Source organism: Ovis canadensis, chromosome 4 (assembly GCF_042477335.2).
Source record: "Ovis canadensis isolate MfBH-ARS-UI-01 breed Bighorn chromosome 4, ARS-UI_OviCan_v2, whole genome shotgun sequence".
Lineage (NCBI taxonomy): Eukaryota > Metazoa > Chordata > Mammalia > Artiodactyla > Bovidae > Ovis > Ovis canadensis.
In genome coordinates this window covers 53,367,966-53,381,394 of record NC_091248.1, presented here as the reverse complement: position 1 = coordinate 53,381,394, position 13,429 = coordinate 53,367,966, and the positions used below count along the sequence as shown (strand labels likewise).

General features: G+C 32.0%; 1 protein-coding gene across 7 annotated transcripts in view; it reads right to left on the bottom strand.

Moving 5' to 3' along the window:
* Nucleotides 1-13,429, bottom strand: part of CACNA2D1 (calcium voltage-gated channel auxiliary subunit alpha2delta 1) — a 541,059-nt gene that overhangs the window by 63,729 nt on the left and 463,901 nt on the right. For all 7 annotated transcript variants that reach the window (XM_069586656.1, XM_069586658.1, XM_069586659.1 and 4 more), the window contains 6 exons: nt 11,650-11,728; nt 10,751-10,800; nt 9,501-9,590; nt 4,325-4,402; nt 2,309-2,383; nt 2,029-2,103 (listed from right to left, as the gene is read on the bottom strand). In XM_069586656.1, the coding sequence (XP_069442757.1) occupies nt 2,029-2,103; nt 2,309-2,383; nt 4,325-4,402; nt 9,501-9,590; nt 10,751-10,800; nt 11,650-11,728 (447 nt within the window). The remainder of the gene's footprint in view (nt 1-2,028; nt 2,104-2,308; nt 2,384-4,324; nt 4,403-9,500; nt 9,591-10,750; nt 10,801-11,649; nt 11,729-13,429) is intronic.

Genomic DNA, 13,429 nt, shown 5'->3' with positions numbered 1-13,429 from the left:
GAACATGGTATTATTTTTCCATATTTTCACTGGTGAATTTTGAATGAAAAAGATTAAGATTAATTTTGCTGGCATGCTACTCTAACCATATTGGTCCTTTGTATTTATCAGTTTCTAAACAACTGTATTACACTGTATTATTCTTTATCAGGTTCTTGTATCTATCTGTATAACTAGTAACATCACCCACAAAAAGAAATTATAATATCTAACCTGTTAAGAATAAGCGTATTTAATTCAAAAGCATGAACTTCAGAAAAAATATACTGATAGTTCAAACATTTTAAATGGTTCTCTAAAACTATTCTTTTAATAATTTCCTATATAAAAATACAAAAAATAACATAATCCTGAAGAAAAATCAACCATTTGGGCTTTACTATGAATTTATAAATAATTCATATTTTGTTTATAGCTTTCAAAATTTTAGTAAATTAATTATTCCAAGTATGAGCCAGAAACATGTTTAAAGCATTCAAATAGTAATAAAATATTTTTCACATAAATACTGGTTATTAGTATAAGAATGTAGCAAAGGGGAAAAACTTTTCAAATAATTACCTCTAAATGATGGATTTATATATTTACATATATTCATTCTTCTTCTTCTTTACTATTTTGTCTATGATATATTTTAGTTCCTCTGGGGAAGGAGTTTAGACTCACAATCATAAAATGTCCAGCGACATAAAAGTAGGGGTCCTTCACACTCTTCAGCACATTATATTATTATAGCATTTAAATCATGTTACTTATGGGAATATAATTTAAATATATTGGCTATACAACATAATACAAAATAATACTATAAAGTTTTTACAAATCTTAAGATTCAGAAAGATAAAAATTTTCAATTATAAAAAAAATCATAATGTTAGCCAATCATAAACAACTCTATTATAAGAAACTTGACATGTTTTTAAAGAGCTGTGACAGACTAATGATAACGTGAAATGCTTATCTCATATTTACATTAAAGTAACAACTTTAAAAATAATTCAGGGTGATCAGTAGCTACAAATAATTAGGAAATATGTAGAAAATGATGGATTTTGTATGGAAGTAATTTTCAGAGTGAGAAATAAAATGCAGACATTAGTTATAACAATAAATATGTTTTAATATTCAATATTAATGGTTCTTATTACTTTTTGAATAATTTTTAATGACCCTACTTGATATCCTAAAATATCTCTAACATTCAATATCTATGCCTGGGGAGAAGGAAATAGTATGCACAAGTCTGCATAGATTTCCCTGAAGCATGGTTTAAAGTATCTTTAATATTATCTTCAAAGTTAAATAATAACTTGAAGCTGCTTATAAATTAAAAACAAATAAGGTTTTGCCAGCTTTACCTATAGATACATAAGTGCTTTACCTGGGAAGCTATTAATGAAAAGCGAAATGAATTGGATGAGATATTTAGGAAAGCATTTTATACCCTGGGAAAACAGGTATAAAGATTTGGATAAAATCTTTAATGTATGGAATTTTATAACTTTCATATAACTCACTGATTAATAAATCCTTCCCAGTTACGAAGTCCATCTCACTGAGTTTTACTTACTCATTTCATACATATCTTTATAAGTCTGGGAGACGGAAAGGAGAGAGAATTACCAAAAACAAAGAGAGAGAGAAATGGCCTCTGCAGAGAGGAACATGAATAATGCTATCAGGTTTACAGGCATCCAGGCAACCGCCTTTACTGCCTTACAGCCTAATGAAAACACCAAGGAGGATGTGCGAAGCTCAGGCCCAGGAGGTGATAATGACTGCCTCTGAGACAGGACTACTGGTTAGCTGGGTACTGGATAGGAATATTGCAGAGCTAAGCTGGTAAGCAAAAATGAAAACTGCTTTCACATCTTCGCGTAACTGTGGCTTTGTCGTGTATTAACATTACACATAAAATGCTTTTTTATACTTAGTGCTATATAGTGAACAAAAAATGATGAACCTAATTAAGAACATTAATCATTAATTTTACAGAACACTATCACTGTAAACAAATTATAGACATACCTTTGGCTGAAGATTTGGATGTAATAAAACATAACCGTTAGGATCAATTGCAAAATAATAGCCGTTGGGGCACAACTGAAAAATAATAATAATAAATTCTTAAATACATATAAAGAAAGGTAACATGATATTATAACATTCTTTTAAGAATTCTTTTAAATATTTAGTAGCTTTGCAAAGATAAATGCACAATTTTTGAGAATTTCTTAATACTTTAAAGACAAGCTAAACTAGTACAGTTTTAAAATAAAAAAGATATCAAGAGAAAATTGCATCTTACTGTAAAACGTGGTGTTAGTCTTTTAATATCTTCCAAAGACACATCAACTCCCATTACACCAAGAATCAGCTGATTCTATAATAAGCAAAAAGGCAGTGTTTTTATACCAAAAATTGACACATTTCTATACAAAATTATAACATACATTCATCCTTTTGCTCAACAATGCTTGCATTTCACATTAGATTAAATATATATATATATTTTTATGTGTAAGGGTGAGGCACTTAATGTATCAGTTTGCAGTGATTCTCAGCTGTGATTTTTCTTTTCCTTCAACTGTATTGTTATTAGGTTAAAAGTGAAATCTTGATTATTTCAGCTAAAATACAAAAAAATATGAAATTTTAAATTTGTTGCTTTTTGTACTAATTACCCCATAGTTTAATTGATACTGTACAGTCAACAGCTGTAAGTGGGGGGTTGTATGTATATTTGTGAGTATAAACTGACTTTGTGCTATAATACAATTCACAAATCACCACTTAAAGTTAATTAGACAATACCAAACAAAAAAACCATGTATTTTTGCTGCTGATAATACTAGTGTATATGTGAAAAGTATGTGATCTTATGTCTAATAAAATGGAAATTCTCATAACACTATTTCTGCTTGCTGTTAACTTCTAAATACCAAACAATGGGCATCACAGTGTTAGTTGCAAATCAAAGAATCCATGTGGTAAATTGTTATCATAGTCTTTTATGGGACATAAGGATGGAAATGGTGTTAAAATTTGGAATCACGAATCTGTTTTAAATATAGTTACACAAATTATAAAATAAAATGTTGCACAGAAAGTCACTAAATCCAATCAATAGTTATTATAAGCACATTGTAAACCCTGTGTAGGTACACAGAGAATGAGAAAGTTAGGTCAACAGCTATGCTGTTTTCCCATGAACCAACCCAGAGCCAACTCAGAGCATGTTCCACAAATTTAAGCAATCCCTTACACAGTCTATATGAGGAGTTAAGAGAATTACTCCCTTCATGAGTTACGATAATTAGAACCAGCAGATATTTAAGAATGGTAATGGGCCCCCAAAGAGGAATAACCAATTTTTTCTATGGCTACATTATTAAAATAAGGAGTTCAACTGAATTTATAATAAGTGAACAAATAATGCTTAAGTGCAACATTCATTATATTATAAACTAGAAATAAATTTCCCTCAAATCAGGAATGTCAGCCAAAATATAAAATCAGTATTTAGTATTTAAAAATCTTAATTCTCCTAGATTTTTAAATTCCTTCTAATGCAAGCTAAGACAAAGGAATGCAAACCTACTTTAAATAAAAAGTATTTTTTAAAATGAGATAATTTAACAAGCACAAGATACATATTTTTCAACATTTGTAGAACTTTAGGTTGGTAGCATTGACAATGCCAGTGCTATAGAAATAAGTATTTTTATGACACTCATTAAGCATTTTTCCTCAATCTTAAAAAGGAGAAAAACAGAAAGAAAACTATTCAGTTAAATCATATCCTTAAGTTACATGATAATTAAAAAAAAATTTTGTTGTATGGGACTTGGAGGATAAGTGATCCTAAAAAGGTACCTATATATATCTGATACAAACATTACCATGTTATTTTTTTTTGCTTTGGATTTTTTTTTTTCCTGAACTCCATGGGTATCTTAGATGCATTTAAAAATGTGCACAAAGTAGTACTGCCCTTTTATCATGTATTCCGTAACATCTTACAGGAAACCCAAATGAACTTTCTGGTCCAAGCAATAATTACTCCCAGACCCTGAACTTGTGTTCTTGTCAAGTCACAGTTAAATAGAGTTAAGTTGAATCTTGTCTCTGGGGGAATTGAGAACTTGTCCTGCATTTCCTTTTTCCCAGGTGGTTATCACATAGACAGCTGCTGACTTTTACTTTCAGCCTCATGAGACAGTTACGTTCTATGTATTTCCTTATAGAAATATCTTATCCACAATAAGCTTTAACGTCATAGTTTATCATTTATTATTATTAATTTTATCAATTAACTTTTAACCTTTAAGTTTGTCTTATTTTCATTTTGGCCGGTTATGTTGAAGACCGGAAGAGTTCCAGTAATGACAAGTCCCAGTTCCTAAAAATAGATTCACAGAAAAAAGTCAAATTCAAATAACAATTTAAACTTTGTCATTATGCATTAGTTTTTAAATATCTGACACTGTATTTTAGTTGCTTTATAAACAGTCATAAAAATTAGAAATTGATTTTGAAAGCTTATTTAAAGGTCAATGAAATAAATGTCTCAGAAATTAGTAGTATCTATTAGTCAGTTCTTTAAGCATGCAACATCTAAAATAATACTCTCAAGAGAGCATTGCAATAACTTTAAAAGTCAAATTACACTAAACCTTGTAGTAACCCTGTCCATCCACTCTTTTTTTTCATAGTGAGTCCACTATGAACAGAGTGATATTAAAATATTGTTTCAAATGATTTAACTTTTCTTTTTTTTTCAGCTCCATTCTTGAATTTTTTCATGCCCTAAGCCAAACGCTTCAGGCTAAATCACAGATGTGTAGCAAAATAATATTATAAACAGAAAAAGCATGCTACTGATGATAATACATTTCTAGGATACTCTAGGTAAGCATTAGGATGTTCAAAAGAAGCAACATTGCTTCTATACGCTCTCCAAAATGAACGTTTTGACAAACTGAAATGATGCAGACAGGTGCAATAATCAAATATGAAAGTCTAGTCATGAAGCAGTTTAGTAGAGTAAAAATAATCACACAGAATTAATCAGCATGTAGATAATTTCATATGTTACATGAATACACAGAGATTAGTTGGAAAAAACTGATTTTCAGGTCAGAGGTTGCATTTTATGCTTGTCATCTGCAACAATTATATTTCTGTTACAAATATTTCATGTCAGAATATTTTTAACAAAATTGCTCTTTAAAATAATTTAAAAATTATTGTTGAAAATTCTGAATTTACTGAGAAATTATTAGTAATCTTCTTGTGAATAATGATTCCAAATCCAAATCTATTGACTCTTGTTCTAATTATAGAAACAGCACAGTCTTATAAAGAAAATGGTTTGGGCCATGGTTTATTATTAATTATACACATGGGAAGCTCAAAAACAGTAGAAACTGAATTAGCGGGAAAGGACAATCATACACTTTCAGCAGAACAAGGTATCAAATTATTTGGGACCAAGAAAATTAAGGAAATGACGACACATAGATGGCTGCATGATAGGTATGTTGACTTTGTATTTAGTATTAAGGAAGAAAATTTGACCATGAAAACATCCTTAATTGAATATGTGAATTAATATCTGCAATGAAAACTTTCCACCTCAACAGTGTCAGATTATAGATAATTTATAAACCTAGTATCCAAAAGACACCAAAATCCATGGATATTCAAGTCCCTTATGTAAACTGGGTACTATTTAAATATAACTCATGCTCATTCTTCCAGACTTCAAATCATCTCTATATAACTTACAATACTTTTTACAATGCAAAAAGGTAAAGTAAAGTGGAAGTCGCTCAGTCATGTCTGATTCTTTGCAACCCTATGGACTGTAAAGCCTACTAGGCTCCTCAGTCCATGAAATTCTCCAGGCAAGAATATTGGAGTGGGCTGCCACTTCCTTCTCCAAGGGATTTTCCTGACCCAGGGATCGAACTGGGTCTCCTGTATTGCAGGCAGATTCTTTACCATCTGAGACATCAGGAAAGCCCCTTACAATGCAAATACCATGTAAACAGTTGTAAATACAATGTAGACGTTATGCAAACATTATGCCAGTGCCTGGCAAAATCAAGTTTTGCTTTTTAGAACTTTCTGAATCTTTTTCCTAAATATTTTCAATCTGCAATGGTTGTACCTATAGACACAGGACACAGATATGGAGGACCAACTGTGTATATATTGAGTATATGCACAGTTTTAGGAATGGTAACATGGCTTAAAGCTCAACACTCAGAAAACTAAGATCATGGCATCTGGTCCCATCACTTCATGGAAAATAGATAGGGAAACAGTGGAAACAGTGTCAGACTTTATTTTTTGGGGCTCCAAAATCACTGCAGACAGTGATTGCAGCCATGAAATTAAAAGACACTTACTCCTTGGAAGAAAAGTTATGACCAACCTAGATAGCATATTCAAAAGCAGAGACATTACTTTGCCGACTAAGGTCCATTTAGTCAAGGCTATGGTTTTTCCAGTAGTCATGTATGGATGTGAGAGTTGGACAGTGAAGAAAGCTGAGCGTCGAAGAATTGATGCTTTTGAACTGTGGTGTCGGAGAAGACTCTTGAGAGTCCCTTGGACTGCAAGGAGATCCAACCAGTCCATTCTAAAGGAGATCAGCCCTGGGATTTCTTTGGAAGGAATGATGCTAAAGCTGAAGCTCCAGTACTTTGGCCACCTCGTGCAAAGAGTTGACTCATTGGAAAAGACTCTGATGCTGGGAGGGATTGGGGGCAGGAGAAGAAGGGGATGACAGAGGATAAGATGGCTGGATGGCATCACCGACTCAATGGATGTGAGTTTGAGTGAACTCCGGGAGTTGGTGATGGACAGGGAGGCCTGGCGTGCTGCAATTCATGGGGTCACAAAGAGTCGGACACGACTGAGCGACTGAACTAACTAACTAACATGGCATAAACAGAAGCAATCTTTTTCTTTGCATCACTTTCACACTGACACAGAATACAATAAATTTTTTCTAAATATGGTAATATGTGCTCCCAAAGGAGATACAAGGCTTCTAACATATTAGACAAACTTATAGATATAAACTGCACTCAATTCCAAGGCACTGTGCAAGTTTCTAGAGAACTAAGAAGAGAAATAAAACAAGATATCTGCTCTCTTGGAATTTATTTGATATTTATTTTCGAGAGCAATTCTTTTCATCTAAAGAATCTTACTTTATCTCCCAAATAAAATGAATCCTCCACAATACAGTCCCAGTCTTGGTTCTAGTCTGATCTTCCATTATCTGCAAAAGTGACCAAACTATCATCCTTTCAATATACATAGCACTTGTCCAATTTTCATACTGCTATACATCACCAATTGTAGAAACCTTATGTAGACTCATATATTTAGCTAAAACAACACCATCTTTTTAACCTTATTCTATCACCAAATATGTGGCCTCTTTCTTCTGATTTTGAGTTCTTTTCACTTTTCTCATTATGTTTATTATATTTTGTCTTGCAATATTTTACCTTTCTTTAAAAAAATAGCTGTGAATCTGACCAGATTATTTTTTGAATGTGTTATGTGCAAAGACTATAAACAAGTAATTGGAAATAAAAATGGGTCATGTTTGAGTCTTAAGTTAGAAGAATGCACTATGTATCCACTGACCAGTCAATTAATGTGTCTCATTTTGTTCTTTTTTTTTTTTACATTTAGTCTCAGCTAGCAGAACAGCAGATTCAGAACTAAAATCGCTTCCTAATGTCATTTATGCTATCTGCAAGAACCTTACCAACAATGCAGACATGCTGGTTAATGAACTTCTGGTTCATAGGAAATACAAGAGGGAATAATTATTGACTCTTCCTATCATACTCTGTCCTGTGATGGATTTGAATGCATGAAACATTTTGACCATAGCTTCAGATGACCATGTGACCTTAAATAAATATGTGATGTCAAGAAGGAACACTGGACAGTAATTTTAGCAAGGGCTTGAGGTAAGCAAGCTTCATTTTATCATTCTTAGCGTGCAAGGCTGCTGCTAATAGTGACCGTTTTTCTCCTAAACTTCCTGTATATGTTTATTTTACAAGAACCAAATGATAAGTAATTCTTTCTAAATAGATTGCATTCTGCCCTGTGGGTTCATCACTGTATTCAGGAAAGTAGTATCAGCATATAATTAAACTCCAAGTAGGAAAAGGGGTTACTGAATCAGCATCTATTTTTCAGAGCTTACTATTTTAAGTCTCTCTGATGTTACACTAGCAAAATTGTTAATGAAGCCTTCTCTAATTAAGATAAGCATATGAATAAATCTTATTACTATTTATAACTTTCATATTAGGAAAGAAAAAGTTATACTAAAATATGATTTCTCAATATCAGCCCTATTGACATTTTGAGCTGAATAATTCTTTGTTTTGTGTGTATGTGTGTACGTGCGTGTGTTGGGGATGTGTGTGTGTGACTCTCTTGTACATTGTGGGAACGTCTAACAGCATCCCTGACACCTATTCATTGGATGCCAGAGCAAACTCTATCCCAGTCATGACAATCAATAACGCCTATAGATATCTCCAAGTGATCTGAGGGGCAAAATTGCCCCCAGTTGAGAAAGAACCACTGCTCTGAAATATGATGGCATGCCTATACTACAATTCCCACTGTGCAGTGGAAAACTTAACATGTTTTTATTTGTTATTTCACACCAGACTGTATCACTTCAATGGGCTATTTCCATAAATATTTGGGGTTGACTCTAAAGCAAGAAATTATAATATGAAGAGGTGATTAGGTTTGTGATTGTTCCAGGGTGGGGTAAGATATTTGTTTATCTAATTGCAAGTACTTCTGAGTTTTGTTGAGTCTGGTTTAAGATATGGAGGCTATCTCAAATATGGATAGGAGACAGCAGACAGACTCCTGCTAGCTGAAAGTGTGAAAGTGTTAGTTGCTCACTCATAGTCTGAGTCTTTGCGACCCTGTGGAGATTCTCCAGGCAAGAATACTGGAGTGGTTGCCATGCCCTCCTCCAGGCGATCTTCCCAACTCAGGGATCGAATCTGGGTCTCCAGCACTGCAGGCAGTTTCTTTACCATCTGAGCTTCAAGCTTCTGCTAGCTGAAATCTACTTTAAAAATACTTTCTTCACAATTCTTGTTCAAAATCCACTAATTCATGTGAGTTCAGGATTGTTTTCTTTTTACATAAAACTTCACAAAGTTACTAGAACGATCTTAAATTCAAGATTTGAGGTTTGAAACTCTATATCCTCAACGACAAATGAAAAATAACACTTTACATCTCTGGTTCTCTGTTGCACACAAGTCTAGATTTTTAAGTAAATTATGTAAATTCTAGCAAAGACGGTGTGATAGAAGGAATTCTGAAAGGGTTTCATGAAGAGAAAAAAAGAAATGGAAGCTAGAGAGAAACAGAAGTTAGCTGTGTGCTTTTGTTATAACAGTTTTTGGCTGAACAGCCAAGCTTACCAGTGCATCCAGGTATACGTTTGTCCACTGAACTTGCTTAGCTTTGTCTCCAGCTAAAACCATTGGTCTTCCCAGAACATCCAAATATTCCTATATAAAAACACATTAAAAAATTTAAGTGGTTGATAACTAGGAATGCAGTTCTTTAAAAAACAACAACAACAACTCCACAGAGAAAAACTTACCTAGAGTAAAAATGAAGATAGAATTAAAATTATTGAGTGTTAAGCATATAATCATTCAATTTCTACTCTGGGTACTCCATAAATGGTATGTCTGCATACTCAGAATTAACAATATTTGACTTGTATTATTTATACAATGTATCTACCACAGTTTTTTTTTTTTCCTCCTAACAAAACATTCTCTTCCTGAGGTACAGCCAAGGATAAGTGAAATAAGTTCCCTGTGAATTGTTTTATGTTAATCTAAACTATTTAAGGCTCTGTGATTTACTGGATGGAACTGCACAAATTTGAAATAATAAAGCAGCCACATACTTGTTTTCATATCACAGATTGTTTGGCTGAAATTCAAAACTACATTTAAACATATCAAAAATAAATGAAATACTGTGCCAAAACTAGACATCAGACTTGAATGCAGCTGCTGTTTCATTTCAAAACTCAACATATTCAGTATTCATTTCCACAAAAGCCATGTTATTTGGGCTAAATTTTGACTTAGTCTATTCTGTAGACTTTCAGTTATGTTTAAAACTGAATAAATGATTTCAAACAGCAATTTATGAATATTTAAATTTACATTTAAATTAACTTATTGGTTCAATCTACCTATTTAACAAGTATGTTTTCAACTGAATGGCTGTAGAGAAACCATCTCCTTGTTGTAAGTTGCAAATAATTATTGTTTAATTTTCTGTGTTGAACCTATAATTTGGGGAAACTCAGTTAAATGATTTGCTATAGAAACAAGTTGAAATTATATGATGAGATTGTTAGTAAATGACTTTATTTTCTATGATGTTTTTAAAATAGGAGAAGACAAACATAATTATACATCTTTGTCTGAGTTTCAGATATTTAAAAACACTTGGAACTTTAATGAAATAAAAACCAATACATTACCATGATACTCATTACAAACGTAATAGTATGAGTTATTTATTCATATAATACATCAATCATTTATTCATTTTCACCTATTTTCTTCACATTGAGCATATTTAAAGGAGCAGAGAAATATCTTAGTTTGAAAAAACACTTTAAACAAGTTTTAAAAAACCATACCTGAGTATTGATTCTTATTGCTCCAATGGAAGGAATTTCATAATAATAACCTGAAATATACACATATATACACAACAGATTTATATGTTTACATATTATGATATAATAAAATACACAGAACTATTTTATGGCTTTCTAGGAGAAACTGAGTACTTCTAATTCAGCAAACACTAAAATATCAATACCGCTGATCAGTTTGGAAAATGTGTGATTAACGTAAACTCATAGCAAATACATAAGCTTTATCAGAAACTTCACTACATTTCTTATACTGTATAAAATAAATGTCATTTTTCTAGAAAGCAGTAGAAAACCTATTATCAACAAAAATTGTTTTCATTGGAGAAATAATTAAAAGTATACAATGATGGGTATCTAATAATTTTATATTATATCTGCCAAAATATAACTTTGAGAATAAATCTAGGCTCTTGCTATTGTCATGTGGCATTGTTCAAACATTTTTTTCTGAGTATAAATGAAATATAGGTTCACTATACAAAGTCTGAATTATCTAGGAATGTATAAGACATTTAAAAAATAATTTAGCCACTCAGGAAAAAAGTACCATAATGTTATACTTTCTGATATCTAAGTTTTATACAATTCAGATATTATTCGATTCTTAATTCTTCATGCAAAGTTATATTTGATCAGAATCAGAATCAGTATAATTCAATAAAATGTAACACTATAATGTCAAAGTAATACTATAATGTAATGTAACACTGATGTCAACGTTTCTTGTGTGTTTTCTCTAGAGAAAACATATCTTATTCTTGCCTCGATTTAAAAATTAGCTACAACTTTAGAGTTTTTTAAATGATAATATATAGAAATAACAACTACTAAATTCATCTTCTTATACTAAAATGTGGTCATGTAAACAGACTTGTTACCTTTATTTTCACAGGCCATCCATTGAATAGGTCCTCTGTCATAATTATGTTGACCAACTGAAAATGTGAATACACGGACCTGATGAATTTAAAAATGGGTATCTGTTAGGCTGCATAAAATTTAATTGAAAGGCAAAACAAAAGAGCTAAAATAAAAGATAAATAAAAGCATGTTTTTCAGTTAATTTATGTGACAAGAAAATTGAGGCTTCTAAATCACTTGGAAGGCATCAGAGAGAAACTACATAATCTACTCTAAATATAGACTTTAGTTACTAAATTTAAGTTAGTACTTAGGTGCTCTGCATCATAATCCAATTCTGTGGCAGGATCATGACTAAGGTTTCATTAGTAGAAATGGCATCTTTCAGATTCAACTCAACATCAGCTGTCTCATCTAGTTAAAACATACTATTCACATATCTATCTAGTTACTGCAAAAAAAAAAATCCTACTTAATAGGTACAAGGTTATGAAAATCTATATAGAAAGGAGGTCACTCTATGTTTAGTTGCTTAGAGCATTATACTTAATGATGGTTTCACTACTTTTCACATCAAGAAAATATTTAATATGCACATGTATGAGTATGATGTTAGTCATACGACTTACTTTCTATAAAGATGACTGGAACATATAAATAAATATTTTAAGCTCTGAGCATTTTTTAGAAGAATTAAAATATTGACTGCTTCTAATATGCAAATATTTTAAAATGTAATTGTGATACTGTTTAATTATTATAATTTATATATTCATTGGAAGGCACCGAATTTAAATAGTATAAAAGTATAGAAAATAAATTCAATGAGGTCAACAAATATTTAATAAAATGGTTACTTACACTGATTTTTACCAATTTAGTAATCAGAGAAAACCAATACTCTAAGTTCAACAGTTTAGCTTTTTCTAAAGATAAACATGCAGAAAAGCACTTTTCCATGAATTCATGGTCTGGTTTGAACTATGTTAAGAGCTTTTCCCTAATTCATGTCGATTGACTGTTTGAATTGACATTTTCTAATTGTTTCATCTGTTTCATCTTTCGCATACGACTGCAGAGCACAAATCTCAAGAGATTCTACATCTGGTCTCTGTTCTTTTGCTGGTCTTGGCCACACAGAGATCACATCATAACAACCCTCGCCCCAGAAAGTACATTGGGGAGGGTGTTGTTTCACTTGTAAAGTTTCACTCAAGCCACTCATCCAGGTATGCCTTGGCTAGTTATGCAAGAAGCCATTTGGTGAATACATCAGAGTTTCAATCCCCCCAAACTGTAAAGACAGGTGACTGGTTCTAGCTTAACAGAAGTTGGTGTTACCCTCTCTTGCTACCCAAGTTGGTGTTACTTACTACCCTCTCTCCCTTAATCCTTCAAAATACAAAAATCTAGTTTCATTTCCTAAAATCTTCAATTGGTCATTTTGGGGGATATGCATTTTAGTGGAGTGTTACTACTTAACAGAGTTAAAATTACTCCTAAATGGATTATTTTTATGAACGGGTTGGCCACCCTACTGATAATTCAATTTAATTGCCATACCTTAAACAATTGTCATGAGAATTCAGGACACGGAAACAATCCAGATGTTCTAGAAAGCACCCGGGGATCACTTTCATGATTAACATTTGAAAGCTTGTCTCAAATTTTCAATTTAAAGCACTGCTTTGTCTGTTGTTTCTCTTACCACAACAGTATTCCAGTAAAATGGTTTCCATAAAGTACTTTCCAGTACAAGGACATAAATGAATAAGACTAAATGAATTATTATTACAT